The 26,691-nt window shown below is 45.9% G+C and overlaps 11 protein-coding genes and 1 non-coding gene across 20 annotated transcripts; 7 read left to right on the forward strand and 5 right to left on the reverse strand.

The window, feature by feature from the left end:
- Positions 1 to 183: 183 nt before the first annotated feature.
- LOC117136832 (probable inactive tRNA-specific adenosine deaminase-like protein 3) lies at positions 184 to 1,352 on the forward strand. The gene has a single exon (XM_033297911.1). It carries the CDS (start codon positions 222 to 224, stop codon positions 1,302 to 1,304), a length of 1,083 nt encoding a protein of 360 aa, XP_033153802.1. The 5' UTR covers positions 184 to 221; the 3' UTR covers positions 1,305 to 1,352.
- On the reverse strand, positions 1,302 to 2,113 carry LOC117136834 (28S ribosomal protein S28, mitochondrial). The gene is made up of 3 exons (XM_033297915.1): positions 1,757 to 2,113; positions 1,574 to 1,695; positions 1,302 to 1,516 (listed from the first exon to the last, which is right to left on the reverse strand). The coding sequence occupies exons 1-3, from the start codon at positions 2,033 to 2,035 to the stop codon at positions 1,336 to 1,338; spliced, it is 582 nt and encodes a 193-aa protein (XP_033153806.1). The 5' UTR covers positions 2,036 to 2,113; the 3' UTR covers positions 1,302 to 1,335.
- A 35-nt stretch (positions 2,114 to 2,148) lies between these two features.
- Positions 2,149 to 3,066, forward strand: LOC117136836 (protein FAM136A). The gene is made up of 3 exons (XM_033297917.1): positions 2,149 to 2,338; positions 2,400 to 2,564; positions 2,635 to 3,066. The coding sequence occupies exons 1-3, from the start codon at positions 2,252 to 2,254 to the stop codon at positions 2,821 to 2,823; spliced, it is 441 nt and encodes a 146-aa protein (XP_033153808.1). The 5' UTR covers positions 2,149 to 2,251; the 3' UTR covers positions 2,824 to 3,066.
- Positions 3,067 to 3,104: 38 nt separating this feature from the next.
- On the forward strand, positions 3,105 to 3,775 carry LOC117136835 (protein FAM136A). The gene is made up of 3 exons (XM_033297916.1): positions 3,105 to 3,202; positions 3,262 to 3,426; positions 3,516 to 3,775. Exons 1-3 carry the CDS (start codon positions 3,116 to 3,118, stop codon positions 3,711 to 3,713), a joined length of 450 nt encoding a protein of 149 aa, XP_033153807.1. The 5' UTR covers positions 3,105 to 3,115; the 3' UTR covers positions 3,714 to 3,775.
- Positions 3,762 to 6,406, reverse strand: LOC117136833 (cysteine dioxygenase type 1). Of its 2 annotated transcripts, none has more exons than XM_033297912.1 (3): positions 6,235 to 6,406; positions 4,254 to 4,812; positions 3,762 to 4,182 (listed from the first exon to the last, which is right to left on the reverse strand). In XM_033297912.1, exons 1-3 carry the CDS (start codon positions 6,235 to 6,237, stop codon positions 4,004 to 4,006), a joined length of 741 nt encoding a protein of 246 aa, XP_033153803.1. In that variant the 5' UTR covers positions 6,238 to 6,406; the 3' UTR covers positions 3,762 to 4,003. The 2 variants fall into 2 exon arrangements, with proteins under 2 accessions (XP_033153803.1, XP_033153804.1); XM_033297913.1 differs by lacking the exon at positions 6,235 to 6,406 and adding an exon at positions 4,886 to 5,510.
- Positions 6,407 to 7,460: 1,054 nt separating this feature from the next.
- On the reverse strand, positions 7,461 to 12,038 carry LOC117136801 (ubiquitin-like modifier-activating enzyme ATG7). Its single transcript, XM_033297865.1, has 9 exons — positions 11,771 to 12,038; positions 11,193 to 11,714; positions 10,924 to 11,136; positions 10,649 to 10,793; positions 10,244 to 10,591; positions 10,022 to 10,186; positions 8,047 to 8,340; positions 7,865 to 7,981; positions 7,461 to 7,800 (listed from the first exon to the last, which is right to left on the reverse strand). The coding sequence occupies exons 1-9, from the start codon at positions 11,965 to 11,967 to the stop codon at positions 7,747 to 7,749; spliced, it is 2,055 nt and encodes a 684-aa protein (XP_033153756.1). The 5' UTR covers positions 11,968 to 12,038; the 3' UTR covers positions 7,461 to 7,746.
- Positions 8,528 to 10,009, forward strand: LOC117136804 (32 kDa beta-galactoside-binding lectin). The gene is made up of 3 exons (XM_033297869.1): positions 8,528 to 8,900; positions 9,018 to 9,605; positions 9,662 to 10,009. Exons 1-3 carry the CDS (start codon positions 8,809 to 8,811, stop codon positions 9,945 to 9,947), a joined length of 966 nt encoding a protein of 321 aa, XP_033153760.1. The 5' UTR covers positions 8,528 to 8,808; the 3' UTR covers positions 9,948 to 10,009.
- A 205-nt stretch (positions 12,039 to 12,243) lies between the features above and the next one.
- LOC117136800 (exocyst complex component 3) lies at positions 12,244 to 14,744 on the forward strand. Its single transcript, XM_033297863.1, has 2 exons — positions 12,244 to 13,312; positions 13,380 to 14,744. Exons 1-2 carry the CDS (start codon positions 12,341 to 12,343, stop codon positions 14,622 to 14,624), a joined length of 2,217 nt encoding a protein of 738 aa, XP_033153754.1. The 5' UTR covers positions 12,244 to 12,340; the 3' UTR covers positions 14,625 to 14,744.
- A 182-nt stretch (positions 14,745 to 14,926) lies between these two features.
- LOC117136802 (cystathionine gamma-lyase) lies at positions 14,927 to 16,300 on the forward strand. The gene has a single exon (XM_033297866.1). The coding sequence runs from the start codon at positions 15,018 to 15,020 to the stop codon at positions 16,197 to 16,199; it is 1,182 nt and encodes a 393-aa protein (XP_033153757.1). The 5' UTR covers positions 14,927 to 15,017; the 3' UTR covers positions 16,200 to 16,300.
- Positions 16,301 to 16,863: 563 nt separating this feature from the next.
- On the reverse strand, positions 16,864 to 18,875 carry LOC117136803 (peptidyl-prolyl cis-trans isomerase FKBP8). Of its 2 annotated transcripts, none has more exons than XM_033297867.1 (6): positions 18,723 to 18,875; positions 18,135 to 18,602; positions 17,998 to 18,080; positions 17,631 to 17,940; positions 17,340 to 17,570; positions 16,864 to 17,278 (listed from the first exon to the last, which is right to left on the reverse strand). In XM_033297867.1, exons 2-6 carry the CDS (start codon positions 18,594 to 18,596, stop codon positions 17,201 to 17,203), a joined length of 1,164 nt encoding a protein of 387 aa, XP_033153758.1. In that variant the 5' UTR covers positions 18,597 to 18,602; positions 18,723 to 18,875; the 3' UTR covers positions 16,864 to 17,200. The 2 variants fall into 2 exon arrangements, with proteins under 2 accessions (XP_033153758.1, XP_033153759.1); XM_033297868.1 differs by having other exon boundaries at positions 18,135 to 18,607.
- Positions 18,876 to 19,552: 677 nt separating this feature from the next.
- LOC117136798 (heterogeneous nuclear ribonucleoprotein U-like protein 2) lies at positions 19,553 to 26,257 on the reverse strand. 7 transcript variants are annotated; one of them, XM_033297858.1, is made up of 11 exons: positions 26,097 to 26,257; positions 25,816 to 26,018; positions 24,842 to 25,615; positions 23,898 to 24,749; positions 23,350 to 23,831; positions 23,157 to 23,285; positions 21,789 to 21,960; positions 20,425 to 21,287; positions 20,194 to 20,362; positions 20,057 to 20,130; positions 19,553 to 19,988 (listed from the first exon to the last, which is right to left on the reverse strand). In XM_033297858.1, the coding sequence occupies exons 2-11, from the start codon at positions 25,955 to 25,957 to the stop codon at positions 19,824 to 19,826; spliced, it is 3,822 nt and encodes a 1,273-aa protein (XP_033153749.1). In that variant the 5' UTR covers positions 25,958 to 26,018; positions 26,097 to 26,257; the 3' UTR covers positions 19,553 to 19,823. The 7 variants fall into 7 exon arrangements, with proteins under 7 accessions (XP_033153749.1, XP_033153748.1, XP_033153752.1 ...); XM_033297857.1 differs by having other exon boundaries at positions 25,816 to 26,026; XM_033297861.1 differs by having other exon boundaries at positions 19,553 to 19,985; positions 20,057 to 20,127; positions 25,816 to 26,257.
- Positions 26,258 to 26,557: 300 nt separating this feature from the next.
- On the forward strand, positions 26,558 to 26,629 carry Trnaw-cca. The gene has a single exon. It is a non-coding gene; the product is annotated as a tRNA-Trp (tRNA).
- The last annotated feature ends 62 nt before the right edge of the window (positions 26,630 to 26,691 follow it).

Consider the following 26,691-nt stretch of genomic DNA (forward strand, 5'->3'; position numbering starts at 1 on the left):
AAACAGCTTTCACTTTTTGATATGAGCTCCCAAACTAAATAGCTTTAAAGACTTTTAAAGGTTTTATCTTTCACTAAATTATTTTCAAATATATATTTTAAATAGAAGACATTTTTCAAAGTTGGCGCTTATTACCCAAACAGCTGTTTCAGCGCACTTATCGATAACCGATTTCATTCGATTCCAATTGGCATTCTTCTAATTGAAAAATTAAGTAAATAATGGATATATCCGCGCCACCAAACAAACGTGCTCGTAAATTACCCAATCTGGATGAAGACATCACTGGTATTCGGGCCATCCTCTCCGATGAGTTCGACGAAGAGATTGCGCTCATCAAGGCGCACAGTTGCGAGTTGGAGACGAAACAGCAGCTCCAGGCGGTCATCCAGGAGCTCTCACAGAAATTGCCACACTTTCAGCACCTAAAGCGCGTCCAGGATCGCAGCGTGCTCATATGTCCCAGCTCAGAAATCGGAGTGTCTCAAAGCCTGGAACAACACCTTGAACAGTTCGCCTTTTCGGAGCACGTGCTCCGTGCTTTGTGCCAGGGAGTCCGGGTGGTGGAGGTGCCGGAACGGATGCCCCGACTGCGGGTGCAGTACGAGAAGACCCTTAAGCACTGGCCCTGCAAGTTTCACCCTAATCACTACTCGGAGTCACTGAGGAATGGCAGCAACTTCAGCTCCGCACAACGCACATTTCACAAAAGGATCGGGCAATTGCTTGTGAGACTCTCGCGTGATATCAATGACAATCGGCCTGTGGGCATCTGCGTGGATCCGCGACAACCCAGCATAGTGTCCATTGCTGGAACTACCGAAGTTTGTAGGCCCCACGAGCACTGCTGCATGATGCTCGTCGATTTTGTGGCTCGCAGTCAAGAGGGAGGCGCCACAGAAACGGAGGTTACATTTACTGAAGATTCCAAGGAGGATACCACTCTGCGCGGTATTCCTAAAGCCTACTATGATTACCTGATGAACAATGAAGACTACAAAGACCTGACATTCGGAGCGGAAAAGTCGAGAGAATGTAAAGAAGTGAACGCAGATCAAGGAGCAGATAACCTGGCCAAATTCGGACCCTATCTGTGCACCGGCTACGATATCTATCTGCTGCAGGAACCCTGCCTCATGTGCTCCATGGCCCTGGTACATAGCAGAGCGAAAAGAGTATTTTTCGTTAAGAACTCTGACAACGGAGCTCTAGCCACGAGATTCCAGCTGCATTCGGTGCGGGAACTCAACCATCATTACGAAGTGTTCCAGTTCACAACCAAGGAGGACGAAGACTTGACGTAACGTTTAACAAACCTTGTTTTTAATAAAGGATTTATAGGATATCTTCGATTTTCGGCGTTTTGGCCGTCGACTGGCGGGTGGGTGTGGACAAAAGTCCCAGCAAATGGCAATCTGCCTCCAGAATGGTAATATCCTTGGACGAACCCAGGAACTTGGTGGACAACTCCAAATCCTTGATGCGCAGTCGAACACGGGCTCCTCGCACATAGTCGCTGAAGTAGGAGAAGTGGTTAATTGGATAAAGAGACAGGAGATTGTATTGAACTCACCTGGCATTGCGAGTTGGACGACTGCAGACGCAGTGGAACTTCCAGCCAAAGTCTATGTAGAGATCATCGCCCACCACATGAAAGATCTTGCCACTGACCACCTTGCCCTCGGCGTTGCCCAGCTGCTCCAGAAATCAACAGGTTATTACATAAACAATGGGATTACTTTCATAGAATACCCACATCTATCAACTTGGAGTTGCGCAGCAGGGAGGCGAAGGTCTGGTTGTCTTCCGGCAGCTGTGGTGGCGTGGCTGGTGCCGTGTACTTGTCGAAGGCACGGGCGAATCCTCCCTTGCTGCTGCTAGTCTCCGCCGTTTCCGTATTCACTGCGGGAGTAGCTCCCTCTGCCGGTTTTTCTGTGTCCCCGCTGATAAGCCGAATGGCCACTGGCATTCGGGAACGACAGGTTAATGAAGCCATAGGTACACCGGACCTGATCAGTTTTTGCAACAGCGACATGGTTTTAATTTAATATTTCTTAAAAATATCCACAAGAAAACCAAAACCTAGTGGAAAACCAAAGAAGAAGAGTGGTACCGATAGACTGCTAATCGATTATTAGCAGCTGCGTCGGCTCATCACTAATCGAATTGTACAAAAAACACGCTGCCGGCATTTATTTTGATATTACGAAATCGGTTGTAAGACGTAAGTAATTACAATTAAACAAGCAAGATGATCCAGCAACAGCGTCAAAAAATCGAGGCCGCGGTGACGGAGATGATCGACGACATGGACAAGACGCACCTGCGCAAAATGCAGGTAAGTGGAGTTCGCTTCTAGGGAATATCCCGAAACTGACTTGCTTTTCACGAAATTCCAGAATGAGATGCATTTGTGTGCGGCCAAGTGCTGCCAGGATGGAACCTCCAGCGTGGACAGTGTCCAGAGATGTGTGGATCGATGCTCCGCGCCCATGACGAGGGCACAGAACTACGTTCAACACGAATTGGGCGAGTTCCAAGGCAGACTGCAGCGTTGCGTCATGGTTAGTATCCATTGCACCCACTTGTTGCACTGGTGGCTCTAGGAATATTTCACATGCTCCACTTTCGCAGCAATGCAACGACGATGTGAAGGTGAAAATGCCGCCCAATCCCAATGAGGATCAGATAGCCAAGTACACTGACCAATTCGAGCGCTGTGCTATCCAGTGTGTGGACAAGCATGTGGGCCTCATTCCCGGCATGATGAAGACCATGAAGGCTGTGCTCTCCAAGGGACCCGAGAGCATTCCCCAAGTCTAGCTCAACCTGCATTTACATCATAATTAGTTGTTGAATTCGTTTATTTTATAACCGTGCAATGAGTCCCACATCTGGAGTCATTTCAAATTTTGCTTTTAAGAATACAGAACAAAAATTACCTTATTAATTGTTGAAAGTCTTAAGTAGCAACCACTAACTGTTGAGCTAACAATCTTTGGAAGAATGTCATGTTTTGCCATCAGTTAAAAAAATAAACATACTTTGTACACCGAAAACTGTCAATTCAACATTTAGTTTTGTTCTTTCGAAATTGTTCAAATTTTAAATTGAAATGGTGGAGCAACAGAAAAAGCGCTTGGAGGGCGCCATCAGCGACATGATCGAGGACATGTACCGCACCCACTTGCGCAGAATGCAGGTGAGTGTGTGGCCTCCACTTGCCTACTATGCATTTCCGGTAAGAACGATTTTTCCAAGTCTACGATGCACCGCTGTGCCGCCCGCTGCTGCGACGATGATCGTGGGACGCTGGAGAGCGTACAGAACTGCATCGAGAAGTGCGCCGGCCCGCTGATGGATGCCCAGGATTTCCTGCAGCACGAGCTGGGCCAGTTCCAGAATCGACTTCAAAACTGCGTCAGGGTAGGAGCTTAAACTCAAATTATAAATGCTTTGTATTGCTTGATATTGCAGTGAGATATCCTTTCTTTAATACGATTGCCAATCCGCAGGATTGCAACAGCGATGCGCGGTCCCAACTGCCGAGCAATCCGAGTGACCGGGACATGTCCCGATCCCAACACATGTTTGAGAGTTGCACGAGCAACTGTGTGGACAAACACATAAACCTGATACCTGGTCTGCTCAAGTCGATCAAGCAAACTCTGGACAGGGGTCCGCCGAAAAGATCACGCAACATGGATGCCTAACGGGGATGCAATCAGGATCTGGTGGCATTAAAAAGCACGTCCAAGCAGTTGTCAATGGTTCACTTATTTATTGAATATTTTTGGTACATCTAACACTTAAAGTACACTAATCGCAACTGTGATCCGGGATAGCCAATGGAATGGAATGAGAACTTATCAGCGCCAACGTGGCCCTTGCTGATAGCTCAGCTCCCGGATCTTTTTAGGCCCTAGCTCATTAAATATCTAGTAATAAAGATTCTTAGTAATATGCAACAATACGAGAGGCTATATTTTGGAGGATGATGGATCTACTGCTCGTTCTGCTTCGTCCTCACGCCGTACTTGCTCCAGAAGGTGACCTTGGCTGTGGTCTTCTTCAGGTTGTCCTGGAATACGGAGCACGCGTCGAAGGGTGGACAGTAAAGGTGAAGGGAGACGGAGGTGTCCGAATGGCTGGGGTTCTCCACGCGGTGCAGGCCCAGATTGTCTATGGATAACAAAACGAAAAAAAAAGTAAGTATAGGAATACCCAATTTTTCAAGTTTATAGTTTCCTCACCATTTATATAGGCCACATCATTGACGGCGATTGGTGTCTCCCCAATCTCCACCAGCTCTCGGCTATCGATCTCGCCATCGGGATGATGGGACCGGCCGTTGTCCCTGGCAGATCTATTGGGATACTCATAGCGCTTCTCGCGCAGATCTCCCTTTAGCATCTTCATGAAGCAATGGGAATCGGCATGGTCGTGCACCGAGGAGCCGTGTCCTTCGCCCCAGCACAGAATCAGCAGATTGAACTTTCCATTGCCAGCATCCACGAGATTCCGCGTGTAGGTGTAACGATCGAACTTGGCATATTTGCGCCACTCCCGCGGATTGGACTTGTAGCTGAGCATAAGGTGATTCACCATCTCGATGTTAACATAGTTGGACTCGAATTCCCGGTGAAGGGCGGCCACCAAGTCCGATAGGGAATTCACCTCCGGTCCGTATTTCAGGGGTTTCTCCAGCGCCTGATAGTAGCTAGTGGCCTGACGCAGGTACTTCTCCTGGTCAACCTGCTCGATCTCGGAGTCGATCTTGGACAGGGCCATTTTGGGCTTGCTCTGATTGACCTAGGTTGCGAAAAGGGAAGCGGAAGTTAGAGTGGTGGTGCATCAGTTGAGGCTGAAGGGCGTGGAAAACTACCTATAAAGTCTACAAAGATCACTGCTCAATTGATTTAGATGAATTACGTTGTAAAGTCGATGATCGCTGATAATGGCTATTGGTATATATATATATATGAATATTCCGATTCGTTGCTGTTGCGAATGATTGAATTGTTTCGTCTGACACACACGCTCCACCTCGGATCGCAAAATTCGAACTGAATTCTGGAGATTTCGCTCTCCTGTCCAGGCTGCATAATCAGCTCGGATCGGACGTAAATCGGAGGCGCAAGTCCAAAGCAATAACAAAAACAAGAAGTCGCCGGCGATAACCGTCCATCCAACTTATCAATAGCAGATTTTGCCAATACCCTCGGCTAGGCTATATACACGTATTTCTAAGTAGATGATAGATCGAATGTTGCCAGGAGGGGCTCAACAGATGTGCCTGAATTTGTGACAAGAGGTTAACGGCGATCTAATGGGATCGTTTGGCAAATAAAAAACAAATTTATTCCACAATATATTCTGGAGCCGAAACAAAAAAAATATTTGGGCGATACGGGCATGGTCACTGATACGCTAATATACCAATTGATAACTGATAGCTGGTTGAATCTGGATGCTGACGCATTTGCTTTCAAGATCTACGGGCCTTACCAGCAGGGATTTTCCCTCAAATTCATTGAAAAAAAGAACCGTGACTTTCTCTAGTTTTGGAATATGGTTAACGGTTAACCGAAACACTTCAAGATACTTTTTGTTCCGAAAAATGATTGCCTACCTTCAGGTTCGTTGCAGATTTCTCTTAATTGCCTGCCATTTGTCAGCAAAAATTGAGTCTTTGTTACTCAGGAAGTAAATTAGTGACTAACACACTGACCTTATTTTCTCCATTAAATACTGAACAAAGAAAAAAAAAGGGTTCTGTCATTGTTTCTCCTAACACGATATGAATTAAACTCATAAATGAATTATATAACTTCAGGTGAAAACTCGAAATAAAGAAAACACTTCAACTTGAGTGTCAACTTGGATTAAAAGTAATAGCTTTTTTACGATTCACATGCAGTGTTGTTAAATCTTTTCCCCTTGCTGCCACATGAAGGTATTTTGTTTTGGTATTTGAAAAATGTTTTGCAATGGCCAAAAAGCATAAACTGCCAAGCTGGCAGCCAACTTTCGCAACAGGTTAAGGCCAATAGCAAAGTCATAGCAAAAACTAAAAGCTGCGAACTGCCATTTGTGTAAATATAATGCGAACAAATAGCTTGGAAAATTGGTGAAAAGTCGCTGCCAATTTTCGAAACAGTTCAACAAACTACAATTAAAGTTTGATTTTCTGATTTTCGTACAGGAAAGTGATTTGAAGGATTAAGGACTTACCATTTTGTTTGAATTGTTGGAATTTCTCTATTAGCTATGGCAACTGAATAATATTTTTTGAACTTGAAATTCACTTTTTAAAAACACTTTTGATTTCAGGACTTGGTATTGCACTTTTTTGACTTTTCACTGGGTAGTTGCCACTTGGATGCGCGTCGCCGAGCTTATGTGCCCGTTTTGGGTATCTTTCACCAATTTATGAAGATCTTGGCCAGCAAACCCCGGTTAACCACTCAAAACGCAATTCGAGTGACAAAAAGCGACGCTGGCAGAGGCATCGCAGCTCGAATGGCATTTTGAGCGCTTTTTGGGACGGCGAGCCAAACTCAAAGCGGCTTCACGCGCTCCAACTTGGCTTGTTGTTGTTTGCTCAGTTGGCCAGGCCCGAAATTTATGCTACCACCACTACCACCACCGCCATGTCGATCCGAGGTTGAGCGGCCAGATATATTTCAATACATTTCTCCCCCAATCCAACTATTAATTATGGAGTCGTGCCGTTTTTTTTCTTCTTTCTCGGCCGATCTTCTTTCTTGTTTGCTTTTCTGGCCAAGAGAAATGGCCGGGAGCCTTTTTTTCTTAGCTAGTGGATGGGATTCTCTAGCTCCATTTTGGCCTGGGGTCAAAATGATGAAAGGCTGAAACGCACACGAATTGTGTGTCAAGTACTGGTTGCCAATATTTGTTCAGCTCAAAACACCTAAAACCATTTTCATATATTAGAGTGGTAAATTTTTATTAAAACCATTTAATGAAAATGTCAAACATTTTATATTCCTTGACTAAAAATATAATTTTAACTTTACATATTTCTTTAAATTATAACAACTGTGAGCGTATTTCTAGGATGTCATCTATTTTTACCCAGATATCATCGCCAAATTAACATATGCGATGGGTTCGCGGCTTTCTAACCAGGTTTATTCAACTTTGAACTATTCTTTTCGCATACCTGGCCCACTATGTAAATCATTTGCATATTCCCAAAACCATTTTATACGAACATTCATCTTTGTTTGCGTGTTTTCGCCTTGAATAATGCAGCTAATAACAAATTCAATGACCGATCCGGAATTGAAAACAATATTTTGGTATTTGTCAACCACAAAAATGGGAATTCTCAGATCAGAACAATATTTTCGCCTATAAATGAGTGCTCTTATCAGCAGAAACACGTTTTGTACAAACAAACAAAGGTTAAAGGCTGCGACTTGTAAATTGACGGAAATACATTTGTTCCCGTACTTAAGCAATTTTATTATTACAATTTCCAATAGTAGATTCACACTTTTATAATTACAATTTTCAATGGTAAATTCACACTTTTCTTATGCTTATTTTTCACATCAATTTCATTTGGATGATTCACAATTTGCTTAATGACTAGATAAAATAAAAACATTAAAGTACACACATTTTTGGTATAGACATTGAACTCTAAATGCTGCAGAAAATTAAAGCCACAATAAGCTGAATATATAAGATTTTTGCTTTGAAGACAAAACTTGGCGCCTAATCTTCGTCGCTATCGGACATGTCGAATTCTTCATCATCAAAATCGATAATCTGTTCAAAATAATTTAAATTTTTTAATTATCTCATTTAGAATAAACACAAAAAATAAACAAACCTCGCTGTTTAACCGCTTAAATTCGGAGATACCAGTCAAATCCTCCAGATACTTGGCGGTTTCAAAAGTTTTAAAGAGGAAAGCATGACCCTCTTTTTTATATTGATTTAGGACGGCCTATTATATTTTAAAAAAGTATTTAACAATTTTGGAAATGATATTAAAAGATAGACACTGCTTACCACTGAACAGGCTATACACTGCGCAAACTTTTGGGTAGCGGGCAAGATATTCTCGTAGTTGCACAGCATTCCGCGGATGGAGTGAGGCAAAATTCCCAGCAGACCCTCCGGCACCTTTTCTTCCGCCTTCTCCGACTTGCCACGAGCACTCTGTGCGTAGTAGGCGGGTGCAAGCTCCTTTCGAGGATGCTGCAGCAAAGCCACCAACAATTCCACCGCATAGCTGGCCGCAATGTTGGATACTCCGGGTCGTGTCACGGTGCACTGTTGATCCAACGTGCGGTCTTTGAGCGACTAAAAATGGAATAAAACGAAATGCAATGAGTATCTGTATCCAAATTTGTACGTACATGTTTATAAAGCGCGTCTATAAGAGACTTTTTTGTCAAAGCTTATACAGAGTTTTTTTCAGTGTGATTTGGAGCACATTCGACGCCGGTGCAGTAGTACGATCACGAGCTTTTGAAAGCTTTTCAGTGTCCACAAACACATGCTCCGTGCAAACAAAGATGACGCCTTCGGGCGAGAACAAAACAAATAGCAGCTCTTAAAAACCAAATACACAAAGTATAGAAACTTCGGCTTTTGTATCGGTTACTTGAGCAACTCGCCGCTCCGCCCACCACTGATTAGATAAAGTTTTGGCGTTCGGGAGAGCCGGAGAACTCCGGACTCTCCCACGGCACTATAAAATACATTTTCTGCTTGCTTGTTCAGTTCAAAGGCGATAGCTAGTTCAATTGGTAATTGCAGGAAGGAATCATGTTGACCGAATTCGCTGGCAATCTATCGCATCCGCTGGAGTTTGGTCATGTTCTGGAGGTCGTGGCCAAGACCATCGATGGAGCAGCCAGGTAAGCGTTGTCCGGCATTAGTGTAAGACCGCTGTTCCGTTTTCTGACCAATTACTTGTCAAATTGGGCTTCTTATCAGTACGTGACTAATCGATTATGATCATTTGGTTCGGTTAGGTTCCACATTAACCTCTGCACGGCCAAGAGCACGGTCGATCCGAACGCGGATATTGGGCTACGCTTCTCATGCTATTTTCGCAACGATGTGATCGTTCGAAATTCCCGGATAAACGGCGCCTGGGGCGAGGAGGAAACTCATGTCCTGGACCCCAACACCCTGCCCAATCCTATTGTCAGTGGCGAGTTCTTTTTGGTCTACATCCTTTGTTGCGAGGACAGCTTTGCCATATCGATAAATAGCCGAGAGTTCTGCAGATTCCGCTACCGCATGCCGTTGGCAGCAATTCGTGCTCTGGAGATCCGTGATCAGATCCAAGTCATTAAGCAGGTCGATCATCGCACTGTGTTTCCCAATCCTTGGCCAGCCGTTCACGCCTCGGACTACTTTAAGGCGTTCAGTAACGATCAGCCAATTTTGTTTAGTCCGGGTCATGTGATCGTCCTAACAGCGCGGTGCTTCGAGAACAAAAAGGGACAGTTCATAATCAAGTTCATGGACTCGGATACCAAGCGCGAGGAGCTACACTTCAGTGTGCGTTTCGATGAGAAGGCAGTAGTGCGCAATTCCATGAACAAAAATTTTGAGTAAGTTAACTTTATAATGCCGTACCTCATTGGGCGTTAACTAATTCTTTTTACAGTTTCGGCACCGAGGAGCGTCATGGAGGCTTTCCCTTCGTCTTTAATCAGCAATTTAAGCTGGCGCTTGCGTTTACGGAACGCGAGGTTTTGACTGCCGTCGACGGTTATAACTTCTTCAGCTACACCTGGCGCACACCCAATGCCATGATGAATCTAGTGGGTTTCAAGGTGACCAGCATAAATGGCCTGGTAGTGCAGATAACTGGTGTGGATCACCTGCAGACGGGGGATCCCACGTGCGCTGGCTTCGAAAAATATTCCCGCCATGATTACGAATGTGTTTAGTATCCATTTTAACCCAACTAATGAAGTCTGAAAATACAAATGCTATCTTTAACTATACAAAAAATGGGACTTACATTTCCGGGGGCCGTAACATCGTTACAAAAGTAGCAACCTAATTGATCGCCATTAATGCACTTAAGTCCTTCGATTTCTTGGCCATCATCGCCTGCCTCCTTACGCGTAGTGCCATGTCGCATTACCAGATAACTATCAAAGCCCAATGCTGCATTGATGACAATCTAAAAGGAGAAAATATTAGGTACATCTCTTCTGAAAGGTGATATGATTGTTCCTACTTTTTCCTTTGCCGCTCCTAGCAGGGTGGGCAGCCAACGGCTTTCGCGCGAATCAGTGAGCAAAAAGATGACATCATGGTCCTGCACAAGCTTTTCGATAACCTCCAAATGTTCCTTCGTCTGGGCTACAAGCGATTCACCTATAGTATGTCCAGGCATAGGAATCTCCAGCACATAACCCGCCGTTTCCGCAGACGGATTGATATCCTTCAATCTCTGGGCAGCTGTAGTAGCCTTCATCCGATTGCCCGCCACAGCATCTGCATGCGTATAGAGATTCTGCCGCACTGGATTAGAGAACCCAACCTTACCGCTGTCCAAAAGGCTTATGTGCTTAAATCCCCAGGACTACAAATTAAAAAATTAGTTATCAGGCCAGTTAAATGGTTTCGAATAAGAACACACCAGCAGATTTCTAGCTACAGCGCAACCTAAAGTACCAGCTCCAAAAAGCAGGCATTTTGTTTGGGCGACGATTTCAAGATTGAGATCGGGAACTAGACGCCACTTCATTAGTTTCAGGTTGAGGTTTACAGAGTTCTCAGCGAGTCTAAAAAAAAAACAGTGTTAAGTTATAAAAAATAAACAAGTTACTTTCAACTGTCGTGATATCTAACACTAAGGACACACCTCAGTGAACTGATAGTTCTTATCATTTAAGTCTATAGCTATTAGCTTACTTGGCTGGATCCATGCTGTCCCTCATGCACACCATTCTTGGCCCCATTTTGCCATTTTTATTTAGCTCCCAGCCCACGAACTTAATATCTTCACTTTGGCTAAGATCGCATGCTTCGGTCTGAATCACCTGCCATACAAGGCTGTCATCAATGTTCATTTGTTGATTTTGTCGCAGGCCAAGAAACTTTAGTGGTTTTCCAACAAAAGATGGACTGTAATAGACCGACAATTGTGTGTACTGATATCATTAGATTATGTTCCTACCTACCATTGCTGAAGCAGAAAGGCAGCATAGTTTCGCATTATCCAAGCTGGATGCTCATACTCGCTGGGATCGGCAAACCCAAAATAACAGAACTCGACTTCCTTTTCGTCAAGAGAACTTAAACTACGTGCTTCGACAACATTCTTCTCCACATTAGCATACAGAATGAAGAAGTTCTGTGACTCAGTGGGTAGGGCCTTTAGGGCCGTTATATAGCTACTACTATTGGCTAAGTCCCGCAGTTTTTGGACGGCGCCCTGAAGCTTTAAGGTGGGCGTAAGCGGGCACGGAAAAGCGAACCAATAGTAGTAGCTGTGACACTTTAAATCGGCGAAGGAGAGAACAAAGAACCGGGTCAATAGACTGGGATCTCTCAAGGCACCACCACTGCACATATCAGCCAGCAGTTCCTTGCCCTCATCGACCAGCAGTTGTAATTTGTCAAGGGCCTTGAACTCTTCGATTGTGTTCTTATTGTAGATGGTGCCTATAGCGCAATGGCTGAATTTTGGTGGCTGTGCCGTTCTGGAATGTGGGTGGTCAAACGCTGGTTTCATCAAATTCGCCGTATTTAAGCTCACCTGTTGTAGGCCGTGTAGTCCACTTCCAAAAGGCATCCACTTGCATTACGGTTTGTGTAGTGTCCAGTAATGGAGCGTTTCGAGTCGGACAGGCGATCGTGGTCTAGCTTAAGCTCCGCTAGTTTGTGCCAGAAAGTGGGCGACACAAAGGACTCCCACGGAGCAAATTGTAAAATAATCTCCTTTTCCGTACTCATGTTTTGCTTAGGGCGTTGTTTACGTTCAAAAGTTTGGCTGCAAATAATAAACAAAGCTCTCGATGGCGATAAGCCAAAAACAAGAAAACTTATCGATAGGTACAGTTCTCCTTGCTTAAGTCGGAAACTCCCTTTTTTTTTTGCTTACTAAGAGACATACTCTAACTTCATAAATGTTTGAGCCTCAAGAATAAAAAAAATGTTTAGTAACAATAGAAATATAATTATTTTAAAAGTGTAGTTTATTGTCAAGTTCCACTGTAGTTATTGGAAGTGAGATTGTAGCCGCACTGCTATATGGTCACACCAGCACATCCACTGCTGACGAAGATTGACCAAAACAGAGACCGAAAGTGATCCAAATAAATTGAAGATGGATTTGCAGCAGCTGGAGGAGCAGGCTCGCCAGGCAGCGCTCAAGGACATTCAGAACATGCTGCAACGACCAGGCCAGCTTGAGAAGGTGGAACAATATCGCCATCGTATCGCCCGGAAGAAGGCCTCCGTGGAGGCGCTCCTCAAGACCGGGATGCAAGGACAGCTGGACGGGGTCAGGGTGGGACTGAAGCAGTTGGAGACCTGCATGCAGGACGTGCGTGAGGTAAGGCGTCGGATGGACGAGGTGGAGCGCCTGCTGAGGGGCGTTCCCGAGGTCTACGACGCTTTGGAAGTTGTGCGGGAGGAAAACACAAAGCACTCCCAGTACGCCACCGCCATGGAGAATCTGAAGCACATCTTCAACGTAGATGCCAGCGTACAAAAGACGATGGCGCTAATCGAGGACGACAAACTGCTCAATGCCCACCAGTGCCTGGCGGATCTGGAGAACTCCCGGGATGATCTTCTCTACGAGCTGCACAAGCAGCCGAAGCAGCATGCGTCCGACAAGATCACCCTAAAACGGCACTTCGAGAAAGTGGACACCGTGTCCCAGGAGCTGGAGAAAAAGCTGCGTCTCATTCTTAGCCGTACGCTAAACACTCTGCGGAAGAAGCCCACCATCATCGTTACCGCCCTACGCATCATAGAGCGGGAAGAGAAAAACGACCAGTTTGCGCTGCAGCAGCAAAAGGTCACCGGATTCCTGCCGCCTGGAAGACCAAAGGCTTGGCGACGCATGATCATGGACGTGCTACAGCAGTCGGTGGTAACACGCATAGAGGGATCTAAGCTGGAGGAGCGCGCTGATAACAAGATGTGGTTAGTACGAGACCTGGAGATATTGCGCCAAATCATTCTGGAGGATCTGCGCGTAGTGAAGTCCCTTTGTGTGCCCTGTTTCCCGCCTCACTACGACATTTTCGGCGAATACGTCAAGTTCTATCACGAAGGACTTTCTAGCTATGTGAGTAATCGTCAATCATTAAAATGAATCAATGTTTTTATAACACTAATTTATAACTAATTCCCAGCTTGACAACATTGTGCGCTCTGGCTTGGAGGGCAACGAATATGTATCAATGATGGCTTGGGTTACACACACCTATCCCGGCGTGGAGCTGATGTCCCATCCGGATCTAAATGTGGATGTACACCGACAGATAGGTACTCTGCTGCGTCCGGAACATCTCAAAGCGCTGGAGGATGAGTATCTGCAAAATATGCAGAGAAACTTCCAAGAATGGATGACCAAGGCCGCAGAAACGGAGAAGCAGGAGTGGTTTACTGAGACGGTGCCCGATCAGGATGAGGAGTACTACCACACTTCAGCGCCTGTCATCATATTCCAAATGATCGACCAGCATCTGCAGGTGACCAACACAATTCATCAGGAACTGACGTTCAAGGCGCTGGTAATGAGCATTCAGCAGGTGGAGATCTTTGGCCAGACATACCTAAAGAACGTAATCGAGCTGAAGGAACACCATTTCCGCAATCGGGATCAGATCAAATACTTCACTCACTACATCATCACCATCGTGAATAACAGTCAGCAAATGGTTGAGCTCGCGCAGCAGATGAAACAACTCTACTGGCCCAAGTCGCGTACTGAGCACTATGAGGATTTCGAACGTTTGCTTGCCACATTCCAGCGGATCCGCGCTCATGCCGCCAGTTACTTGCTGGAGGAAGCCTTCCTGGACATGGAGTGTCACTTTAACGACTTATTCACCGCCAAGTGGCTGGCCAGTAACATTGCCGTGGACACCATTTGTGTAACGCTGGACGATTACTTCCAGGACTATAACCACCTGCGACCCAATAACTTCGAAATGGTCATCAACGAGGCCCAGAAGCTGCTGGCCAAGCGGTACATCAGGGCCCTGCTATCCAAGCGACTGTCCAAGCCACGGGCCGAGTGCGATGCCATTACGCGAAAAATCAAGACCGAAGCCAAGCGGTTTAAGCTCTTCTTTGAGAAAATCGCCCCGAAAATTTCCCTCAGCGACTCTCCATTGGATCTTATATCCACGCTATCGGCACTGCTTAGCTCAGATATCGAACTGCTCGTCTTGGACCTGCACACCTTGCTGGGCAGCTATCCGTCCCTGAACGAGGACCACCTGGTACGGCTCTTTTACATTCGCAACGATGTGAAGGCGGCCGAGGTGCGCGAGAAGGTGCAGGATGCAATGAAGTCGAAGAAGGCAATGGTCAGCATCGCCAAGCAGGATTGCATCTTCAAGGAGATCGTGTTCAGTGACAAGCTGTGGTAGACCCTGGAATACACTTCCCAACCCATTCCTTTCCTTTCCTTTCTGTTCAGTATCGTATTTACTCTTAAGCTGGGATTGTAATATTATTGTGCTTTATCAACAAATAAATTATTGTATAAATAATCACAGAAGTTCTAAGGAAAGTAAGAATATCCATCGTTTCAATAAATATTTGTATCGTTATTTTTGAAAGGTTCTGTGATACTGTTTTCTTAGAATAGATCTTTGGCCGTTTAATAGCTAGAGTGCTATCACTGTCGGCGGGTGTAGTGTTGTAACGGTTGAAATAATTAAGTACCGGCTAGGCGATAACATCTGGCAGGAGTATATATATTCGCGACGGTCTCTCTCCACGTGTCAGTCAGTTCCCAACGATCCGCCTACCCAGACAAGATGAGCTACAGAGTCCAGCCGAGCGGCTTCGCCACCAAGTCCATCCACTCGGGCCAGAGCCCCGAACAGTGGAAGAGTGCCTCCGTGATTCCGCCGATATCGCTGAGCACCACCTTCAAGCAAGATGCTCCGGGCGAGCACAGGGGCTATGAGTACTCCCGCAGTGGAAATCCCACTAGGAAAGTGCTGGAGACGTGCTTCGCCGCCTTGGATAATGCCAAATACGGCCTGACGTTCTCTTCGGGATTGGGAGCCACCACCGCTGTGCTGACTATGCTGAGCAGCGGCGATCACATCATCATGGGCGACGATGTTTACGGAGGCACCAACCGTTTGATCCGTCAGGTTGCCACCCGTCTGGGAATCTCAGCCACCTTTGTGGATGCCACGAATTTGGATCTAATTAAAAGTTCCATCAAGCCGGAGACCAAGTTGGTGTGGATCGAGTCGCCAACTAATCCGTTGGTGAAGGTGGCTGACATCGAGGCTATTGCGCAGCTGGTGCATGGAGTCCGCGAGGATCTCGTTCTGGCCGTCGACAACACCTTCCTGACCTCCTACTTCCAGCGACCCCTGGAGCTGGGCGCCGATCTGGTCTGCTACTCCCTGACCAAGTACATGAACGGTCATACAGATGTGGTAATGGGTGGCATCACCATGAACTCGGAGAAGCTTTACAAAAGCTTGAAGTTCCTGCAGAACGCGGTGGGCATTGTGCCGTCTCCATTCGACTGCTACCAGGTCAACAGGAGTCTTAAGACGCTCTCGCTGCGCATGGAACAGCACCAGAAGAATGCTCTGAAGATTGCCAAATACCTGGAGACGCATCCCTTCGTGGAGAAGGTGTTGCATCCCTCTTTGCCCTCCCATCCGCAGCACAAGATCGCTCTGAAGCAGACCTACGGATACAGTGGTGTGTTCTCCTTCTACATCAAGGGCGAACTGAAGCACTCCTCGGCTTTCCTCAAGGCCCTCAAGGTGTTCACCCTGGCGGAGAGTCTGGGTGGCTACGAGAGTCTGGCCGAGCTGCCGTCCATAATGACCCATGCCTCTGTTCCGGCAGAGGATAGGAAAACTTTGGGCATCACTGACGGTCTAGTTCGCTTGTCCGTTGGACTGGAGGATGCCGAGGATTTGATCAAGGATCTGGAGCAGGCCCTGGAAATTGCATCGAAGGCCTAAGTTACTCACATCACATGTATTCTTCGCAGGAATTGTTTAACCAAAATCTTATGTATTTGTATATTAATCACCCCAATAAAAGTGTTTTTGTCTCAAATGAATGATATTTATAAACACTTACGTATGTAAACATATAGACCGTTTGGATGGATCGAATAGATATCACAGAGTGTAGCGAAGTGATAACATGTGGTAAATAAAGCTGTGTGTTATTGCTGGTTTTATTTCGCTATTATTGTTGATTTTGTGCTCAGATTCTGAAAATTGTTGATGTCTTAATAGGTTTATATACGATCGCAGCTGCATTACCTCCACGACCCCCCATAGAAACAGCCTTGGGAGACCCAAGAATACCCATTGTCATGTCGATTACCATACGCAAACAATGAATCAGCATGTTTAAATTCGCACCATCATTAAATCATTCTAAGTCGCGATAGAAGAAAATCATATCTGTTGAACGGATGTTCCGATTTGTTTTTACAAAAGTTCGTTTGCCTTTTAGATTAGAGCAGAGTTTAGTTAAATCATGCATTATTTAAGTAACGAACAAAAAGAAAAACCAAGTTAGGAGTTCTTATCAGTGCTGCTTATCAGTATCATTACTTTTATATGGTATTTCATAAGCTTTCTTTCGAACCTTATTTCAAGTTCATAAATATGGTCTGATTTCGATTGTGTTGCTTTATTTCGTTTGAAAATTGTATAAAACATAATGATGAGAAAATTGTGTTTATTTTAACAATTCCCGTTACTTGTCTGACAGAATGTAGTTGATTAAACTTAAGCTTTAACATTATATGTACGATATCCAAAACCATACTATTTGAAAGATACATACTATTGTGAAGTGCGCATAGCATTACATGTACAACAAGAGCCATATCATTATAATAAGCAACTGCGGCTTTCCAACATTCATAATTTTGCCTTCTATATATACTTAAGAAATGCATTTCAATTGCTTAAAGTAACCAGTAGTTCGTGTGCAATTCTTGTCCTTAGTACTTGTAACGATAAATAGCGACGCCAGCCACTCCAATTAATATCGTACCCATTAGATAGCCAAGCAGCTTCAGCTGAATGGCAAAATGAGAATTAACAATCGGTTTTTTTTTATAAATTGTTTAGCTATCTCACCTTGGAATTGTCCACAAGCGGCTGCTTTTGCCTGGTGGCAGTATTCTGCTCCATTTTTTTGGCCTGGCCCAGCATCTTCTGATACATCTCCTTTTCGTTGTGCTCCTCGCGACGAGCCTTGATGAAAAGTCTGGCCAAATCCGATTGAACGGCTCGATTTTCAGGTTCGAGTGTAGCCACTTTTTGCAGTAACTTAATGGCGCCCTGGGTGTCCGCTTTGCCCTCCAATATCTGCAGGGTAATTTAGGTATTTTGTGAATGGAAATCTATGGTTTTGAGCCAACAACTTACTCTGCCTTTGCGGTACAAGGCTTTGGAGTTATTTGGCTGGCACCGCAGCACATGCTCCACGGACTGCAGAGCTGCGTCATAAGCAGCAATCTTGATTTGAGTCATTGCCAAGTTATTGTAAACGATCAACCGATCCTCCAGCAGGGTCTGCGTGTCGCTGTTCGAGAGCTCCAAGTCTTCCTTGTCGAACTCGGATTCTGGGTCCCCATCCCGATTGTCCAGAAAGTCGAGGGCACGTCTGTACAGGTGAATGGCGGTTGTGAACTCCGAACGCTTGTAAAAGAAATTGGCACGTTCTTTCTTGCGCGTACTGAAAAGATGAATTATTTATTAAGAACAGACTAGCAAAGCAAAGAATGAAACATACCCATATTTGCGCAGTATTTCAAAGCTCTTAAGGTCCGCAAAGTCTTCGTATTTGATATCCAAAAGCTCTATTTCGTAGGTAAGCTGGAAAATTGATATATTTAAAGAGTTCTTATGACAATTTGAATATAAACTTACATTCGCATCGGGTGGTACCAGGTACTCGGATTCACCCTCTTTTTTCAGTCCTATGGAGCCGTAGCCGAAGCGGGAATCCACGCTGACTTGGGACACTTCGCCGACCTGCAGCATGGGCAACACCATGTCTAGTCCCTGGACAACCTCGTAGTCTCCCACGTGACACTGGAAGTTCAACTCGTTCTCGACCACCGTGCCGTTGTCCAGTTTTCCCGTGAAGTTCACGGTGACCAATTCGCCGCGAACCGGACGCCTAAACGAGTCCTGCGGTGCCTTCTTGATGGTGCGCTTAATCAGCTGCTTGTTACCCAGTACATCACATTCTTCCTCGGCATCCTCCTCCTCCGCCTTCTGCCCGTCTCCGGAAGCTGCCTCCTCCGCTGCCACCTTGCGAATGTCTTTGGTGTCCTCGGCGTTGGTCAGGTCCTCGAAGGAGCTACTGCTAGACTTCTCCGTATCCATAATTACCTATGCTTGACGAGGCGAAAGTATGTAAATCAGTGGAACTCGGAACAAAGGGCAAAGGCAAAGTGGGAGGGTTTGGTGGAGTTTTCGGGTGTCAGAACGGCACACGTAATCCCAACTTACAGCAGTATCTGATTGTGGTATCGGATTTTGGTAACAAAAATAATTTAATTCGATTTCAAAAGCCACATACGACAAGAAAGTTAGTGGGAAACGAAAAATAATTTTACGGACTTCTGCCAGCTAGCCAGTGTGCCCAAGTTGCAGTGTGCCCGTTTGCTGAAAATGTCGCGATACCGCACCGGTAGTGACTCAAGTGGTTAAAAATTTCATCACATTTGCTTATTATTAATACAGTTTATCTTTTGAAAATATTTATCAGGTACAAATATCATTTGCTTTATTTTTGAATTCTAGTAGCTCAATTTTTAAGATTTGTATCAGTTTATTTAAAAAGTATATGGCACAAACTTAAGTTCGAAAACTAAGGAAAACTTACTGATTTTTTTATGGATATAAAAATATATATTTCAAAAAAAGGAAATGTTAGTTTTTAGTTTAATAAAACTGTTTTATATACTCATATTTTTGTACTAAATAAGAAAAAAACTGGAAGTCCCCAATATTTCATAAATTGCATACTGCTTAATGTAAATTTTAAAATTAGCTGAGTCTCACCTTTAAAATGCAAGCGCATTACATACCCTTTCCCAATAATAAGCTCGTTTAAGTAGATTTTTTCAATGTATAGATTTATTCGTTAATGTTTCTTCTCTAATGCGATCATTTCAATTGTTTGCGTTGATTGTAAAAAATAAAACAATAATCGTAATAAACGTTAAAAACAAGTTGTACTGCCTAGATACGTAGTGCCAGAGTAAAGACCGCGTTTCATTCAATTGCTTCGTCACCGTTATATAGAAAATGCGTTGTGGAAAATGAAAAGCGTAACATTCACGTTCAATTTCAAATGATATAATAGTCTTAGTTGTGTACAATCCATCTGTGGGTAAGGTAAGAATTTTGACTCAGGGTTGGTTAGCCCTCGCAATTGTTTGGTTTCGACTAGCCCAAACTGGCTAAACTAAATTAATGTTGTTTTACTGTTCGTTAATCGTTTAAAACTATTATATAAAGTTTAGTTCAGATTTGTGGTTAACTCCTTTCGCGACAACGCAGAGGGGTCTGGGCCTGGTGGAACACGGCTGCATAGTGTAGTGCATCCTACTTCTTGTCGGCACCCGCATTGGACTGCGTGGAGTACGAATATTGAGACCAGTAATGATTGGCGGCACCGCCATCATTATTGCCAGCACCGCCGCCCACATTTACGCCTGATCCGCCACTGGCATTTCCAGCCGCTGCTCCGCCAGAACCCTGCTGCTGCTGCTGTTAAAGAAACAATATCTCTTAGTGTTGTCTCTTCCAACGACATGCACAAGACTCCTCCTGCTTACCTGCCACCAGGACATCCACTGTTGTTGCTGCTGCGGATCGGCACTCTGCCAGGCCTGTTGGTTGCCATAACCTGCTGGGAGAATCAACGAACTCGTATAGTCTTAGGCCTTAAGCAGTCGAACACTGCGTCACTTACCCTGCATTTGGTTATAGGCCCAGTATTGTTGCTGGCCCGCCGCTGCTTGCTGAGGTTGTTGGTACTGTTGTGACTGCTGCTGAGTCTGCCAGATGCTCGTTTGTTGATGCTGCGGCGCCTGCTGCTGATGATGTTGGCTGTACGTACTCCACTTGCCGGTAAGGGAGGCCTACATGAGTGATTGAGATCTTAGCCAGCTGTAAGGGGTCGAGGATGTGGCCGCACACTTACCTTGCCTCCGCCAGGTGCTCCACCTTGTTGCTTGTACTGATCGTAGCCACCGCCTACAGCGGTGTTATTGCCATACTTGGGTAGCGATTGACCAGCTGACCGCTCATAGCCACCGCGACTATCTTCTTTGGTGTCGCGGTGGCCAGGCCGAAAATCCCGTTGTTGATGAGTACCACCTCCCGAGCGATAGCTACTCTGGCTGCTGCCCCGGTTCCGGTCGTTACTGCCCATTCGACTGCGGTCGTTGCCACGGTCTCGATCGCGATAGTCCCGCGAGCTGCCGTAGCCGCGGTCGTCATACCCACTTCTGCGATTGTTCTGCATCCAGTTTTGCTGACCGCCACCGCCACCACCACCGCCACCGCCGCCGCCACCACCACCACCGCCGCCGCCTGCGTATCCACGGTTACGATTGTCGTATCCACGACTGCCGCTTCCACCGCCACCATAGCCGCGATCATCGTAGCCGCTTCTGCGGCTGTTCTGCACCCAATTTTGCTGGCCACCGCTTCCGCTGTTGTAGCTGCGGCGATTGTCGTAGCCACGACTGCCGCCTCCACCACTATTGCTGGAGTAACCGCCACCGCCGCCTCCCCTGCGGGAGTCGCTCCAACGACTTTCGTGCCGCTGGCCGCCATAATCACGACGTCGGTCATCATTGTACCGATTCCGGTTCCGGTCATCACGACGATAGTTGTCGCGACTTCCTCGGGATCTCTTGTCGCGCGACCTCTCCGCGTCAATGGCCTTCTTGCCCTTCTCGTTGTACTTCTTGACCTCGCTCTTGGCCTCGTCACCAGTCAGCTCCGTGTAGTTTATGTCATCGAACCAGCCAAACTCCAGCGAGGGAAGTGTGAAGTTGGCTGGAAAAAGATTGCGTGTACATCATCAATAAGGCTGTACAAGTGCTATAAGCGCTCATTATCATTACAGATTAGGAATTATTGTAGATGGAGCATAGGGGGAAAGGTGTGGTCAACTTTGGCAACCGGACGTAAAAAGCGCGCATAAATTTAGATTTTTAAGAAATCCATTTGTGGTTAAATTTCATCCTTTATACGTTCCAGTTGCCAAGTGTGGGATGTTATAGAATAAATGTTAATGAATAATGGCAATAATAATAATCAAATTATGAGATGTTTTGAAGGGCTTACAGTTACAATTACGTATAGATACATAAAGTGCAGCTGCTTACAAACTAAATACGTTACATAAGTTTTTATACTGTTTTTCATTTTAACAAGAATGTCTCCTTATTTAGATAGGTAGAATAATAAGTTATACGATCGTACATTATTCTGGATATTTTTTTTTTTTTGTTTTTTTTTTCAATTCGTTGCTTTGGTGTGGTGGACAATATTTACCTCGTAAATTATTAATTGTTGATTCTTTAACTGTAAAAGCATTTCCCTTTTCCTCTTTTTCGGCGATGCGACGTTTCAATTCATCTTCGCTGGGTATGCAAACGACCGCAATTCGCTTGAAGTCGTTAAAACCCTTCATTTTACGTCGCTGGGCCGAGGCATACACATTGGTCTACAAGAATACAGTTGGTTGATCGGTTGGTTGGTTGGTGTTGTTTGGTTGAATTGGGTTCAGATTTTGTCTGCCAGTTGTTGTTTGGTTGGATTTGGTTTGGTTGTTGTTGGGATAGTCGTCGAACTTGAGAAACACGTTGATGATACGGCTCGGTTGCAGACCCCGGGTCTACCGGGATCGAACCCAACTCGCATTGAGCTCGCTTTCTGCGCTTACAATCTAACACATACCTGTTGCACGGCGGGACACCCACTTCCCGCCCACACTCCGCCGGCGAGGGAGCGAGGACTTACGGAAGCGGTGCGCCCACACCAACATAATACCTAGGGGGCGGCGTCGGGTTAATGTTAACCCGGCCGCATCTAACAACAGTTGACTTAATACTTTGCATAAGGATAACAGAATGTACTATGGGGGAAAAGTAGTCGCGGTTGGCTGTGCTGCTGTCTGTAGGATGAAGCATCGCATAGCTTTCTGTAGATACACATACATATATATGAGAATAGTTGGCATTTAGAGAGAGAGATAGAGTAGAGATAGTAGGTACTAATACGTATATGTGATTAGATTGTAGGCGAACGAACGACTCGTCGATCGGATTTGTGTTTGTCTACTTACAGTGGCTTCCATGCCGCTCGCTCCTTCTCCTCCTTCCTTACTTTACTTCACTCCATTCCATTACACTCACTCATCTTTCTCCAATGCCATTTCCATATCCATATCCACTTCCATCCCCACTTTTCTTACAATGCCCTCTTAACTGCCCCGTCAACTGTTGCGCCTGCACGTAAAACTTAAGCTAATGGGAAATCCACAGATACTTACTGCCTCAAACTTAAGCACTCTAATTATCGGATCGACTTACAATTAGGACATACCTGCATGTTGGTGCCTCATCTAGGGGCACTTGGGCACTCTCTAAAGTTAAGAGCGATGAGCAAAAAAAAATTCATACTCAAATGTACAATTAAAAAATATATAGAGCAGCATTGTTGTGCCCCGCTGGTAGAACCCCTCAATCCCGAGGGGATCAGGGCCCCAGTGTGTTGGGTGGGCGCCAAAGTCATCATCAACGTATAATTCTCGCTTGTTTCGTTTTGTGTTTGGTTATCGTTCGTTCATAGTGTAATCTTGTGTGTTTGTGGGTTGGTGTTTTGTTTCGGGTGTATGTAGGTCATTTGTTAATGGTTTACCTGATCAAGTATGAAATTTCGACGCCGCTTCATGGCTATATCTTCCAGAGCCGCCAAGCTGTTTAAGCATATCTCGTACACCTTGTCCCATCGACCTTTGTGCACAGTCTTGCGGGAGGCGCCATCGATCTGCAAATATTTAGGTTAGTACAGAATATCTTCAGCGCCAAGCTTCATTTAATAACCAACTTACCGTCATCTTTGAAATGAATGCGTCGGGTCCAATCAACTCGTAACGCTTGTCGGCATTCTCAGCCACATGTTTTTGGGCCCAATGGGTCTTTCCGGCTCCCGGCAAGCCAACCAGTAAAATGACTTCGCACTCCTTGCGAGATCCGACGCGTTGTGGACCGGAAACTAGCTTTTCGACAGGTACTAAACCGATCAATACATAGCCATCCAGCAGAGCAGCTGTATCCCTTGGCTCGGGCACAACATCCTCGTACTCATCTTCTGTTGTCTGCGACCTGTCCTTTTCCTTTTCGGATTCCGCTTTTTCCGAATCTCCATCGGTCTTGATTCGCTTGTTCGGCGAGGGGCCATCCTCATCTTCTTCATCATTGTTCTCAGAGGGTTTCTTATCCTCAGATGCATTTTCATCGTTGGCCTGTTCTGCAGCAGCATCACCATTTGACACAGCTGCAGTTTCTGCCGACTTTTCGGTAGAAGTTTCAGCTGAAAGGAAAACCCAAATAATTAGCATATTGTGGGATAACTGATTTTGAATCAATCATTACTCACCAGTTTCCGAAGCCTCGCTAGCTTCTGATTCGGGCTTAGCAGCTTCAGCAGGAGCCTCGACTTTAGTTTCGGCTTCTGTCTCCATTTTCGGCGCCGACTCATCCTCTTTGGCTTTTTCAGGATCTTCGGCTTCCTCTTCATCTTTCTCCGAAGAAGCCTTGCCATCTTCATCCTTTTTCTCCACCTCATCATCATCCGCCGTGGCTTCGTCCAAGACCTTCCACTTTTCGCCATCATTGTCATCCTTATCGTCGTCCTTATCCTTGTCTTCGTCTTTACGCGGCTTGCGGCGCTTACGCGTGGGCCTCTCGGCATTCACCAACAGCTGCTCGGTGTCAGAGAAATTTACTGAGTATTCGTAGCCCTTGGTAACGATGTGCGGAAACAGGGCTCCCTCCTCGCCCAGTATGCTTTTCTCAAACTCGAACGCAACTCCAAGATCCTCGCCGTTCAGAGTGTAGTTAATTGTGCACGGCTCACTTTCCAGATCTAAATAGCAGCCGATAACGTCATCCAGCTGGTAAGGCTTGCCGTAATCGGTAAACTCGCTCTGAGTGGCCTTACGCCCGGTTTCGCAGTAGCCAAATGAATGCTCGGCCTCGCCCAGCAACAAGGAACTCTTGGGCATTGAAAATCCCACGCGGAATCCTCGCACATGCGGCTCATCGCGGAAGTAGTGCGAGTTCTCCGGCACCGACTCCTCGGAAAGGCGCACCTCAAAGCACACTTTGCCCTCGCGCACTCCGTAGTTTGCGCGTGCTCCGGACCAAATAAGCGAGTAAATTTCCGAGGTAAGGGGTTTGGCCGATGCAAACGTGGTTGGGTCGATGCGTAAATGCAAGTCAGAGTCCACTGGAATATAAAAACAAAGGGATGTTAGTTACTGTGAGGGATCAAGCTTTAAACGTTGAGGAATGTGTATGTGAATGTAGTAGTCTACTTACGCCAGCTCAATCCCACTTTGTTCTCCTCGATGGTGGGCTCGTCCTCAGGAACTGTGCGCTCCTCGGCCGCTGCCTTTGACTCACGCTTGTCACCTACGCTGCCGCGATGTTTGGGCGATGTTTGGGATCCACTGCGCGATCGGGATTTGGAGCGACTGTGTGATCGCTTGCGGCGTTCCGAGGGCTGATCCTCAGGCTTAGCTGCTGGCTCGGTCTCCTCCTCCGCTTTCGGGGCGGCCGAATCCTCCTCATCAACGTCCATTTTCTGGCTGTCGCCATTTGACTGATGCTCGGCCACAGTGCTCTCGGCTGGTTTCTCCTCTACAGGCTCCTCAGTTTGTGTAGGCTCCTGCTCCTCAGGGGCAGTATCATGATCCTCTTCCATGGGTTCATCAGCCTCTTCACTCTGTGGTACGACGGCGGGTACTGCCTCTTGGATTGTCTCCTCCTTGTCGTCTGTCTCCGACCTTTCATCAGACTCTTCGGGTTCTGGCTGCGACTCCTCATTGACCGCTTGGTTGACGGTTGTGTCCTCTGTCACTGCTGCAGCTGGTTCAGCTTCCTCCGGCTCACTTTGTTCTGGTTCCGGCTCGGCTGCTGGCTGTTCACTTTCTGTCTCTGGTTGTGGCACTGTCTTCTCCTCCGGCTGCTCCTCCTCTTCGAGAGTATCGAGCACTGGTTCTGCGGCCACGGGAGCAGCTTGCACCGGCGATGGAGAGCGGGACATGGAGCGCGTGCGACGCTGACGGCGGCTTGGTGTGACCGGCGCATTTTCTGGAGGCGGGAAAAGTGAAATGTGATTACTGGCCATTATATAAGAAAAACTTACAACTAACTCACGCTCAGCCGCATACAAACAGAAACCGAAATACAAGCATGACTTGGACGCGGCAAGCCACACGCACACAGAAACACCCTCACACATACACACTGGAACAATCGGGCGCTCAAATGACGCATACACACAAACTTACCACCGTCGCCGGCTCCTCCTTCCACATATGCCCTCAGGCGCTCGACGAGCACCGCTTTGACTCCTTTGGTGTCCAGGCCGCGCGACTGGAGCTCGTTGCGCAGGTCCACCACCTTCATCTTCTCCAGCTTCGCCACATCCATTTTTGCGCTTCAACTTTGGGTTGGCGGCAGAAACACACACGCTTATTCACCCAATGCACCGCTGAAAAGCTGGCGATGTGAAAAACTGAATTGGTAGGAATTTCTGGCCAAATCGCGCTGTCTGGCAAATGACACTCACTTTGGAAATGTCACCGTAGTCAAGTCGCAATGGTTGCTAGCACCGTGCGCGCACAATTTAAACGCAATATTCGCTTTTACATTCGCATTTGTTGCGAATAAATAAATGGACCTAAATATTATACCGAACGCGTTGAAGTGAAGTTGGCTGCGATTGAGAAAACGAAAACGTAGTGCTGCCGTGCTCGGGTTCGATACTTGTGCATGTGTGGCTATCGATAGCCGGCTGAACATCACTAGCGAAAGATGGCGCTAGTGTGCATCAACCGTTTGCATGTGCGCTGCAAGAAAATATTTAATGATTGAAAATTTTTAGTTAATACTATATTAATAAGAATTAATATACAAAAACAGTCAATGTTTTCTTCAACACATAATTAACAGTTTAAATATCAGCATTTCAAAGTGTTTTTCGTTAATAGACTTTAGGTATAATGGCCGTTTGGCGCGCTTATTGACAGCGACTCCGTGGCGCAACGGTAGCGCGTCCGACTCCAGATCGGAAGGTTGCGTGTTCAAATCACGTCGGGGTCAATGCAATTAATTTTTATTTTTTATTTTTTTAGTATGCAAACATGTATATATAAAATATAGAA

The sequence above is a fragment of the Drosophila mauritiana genome, chromosome 2R (genome assembly GCF_004382145.1).
Source record: "Drosophila mauritiana strain mau12 chromosome 2R, ASM438214v1, whole genome shotgun sequence".
Lineage (NCBI taxonomy): Eukaryota > Metazoa > Arthropoda > Insecta > Diptera > Drosophilidae > Drosophila > Drosophila mauritiana.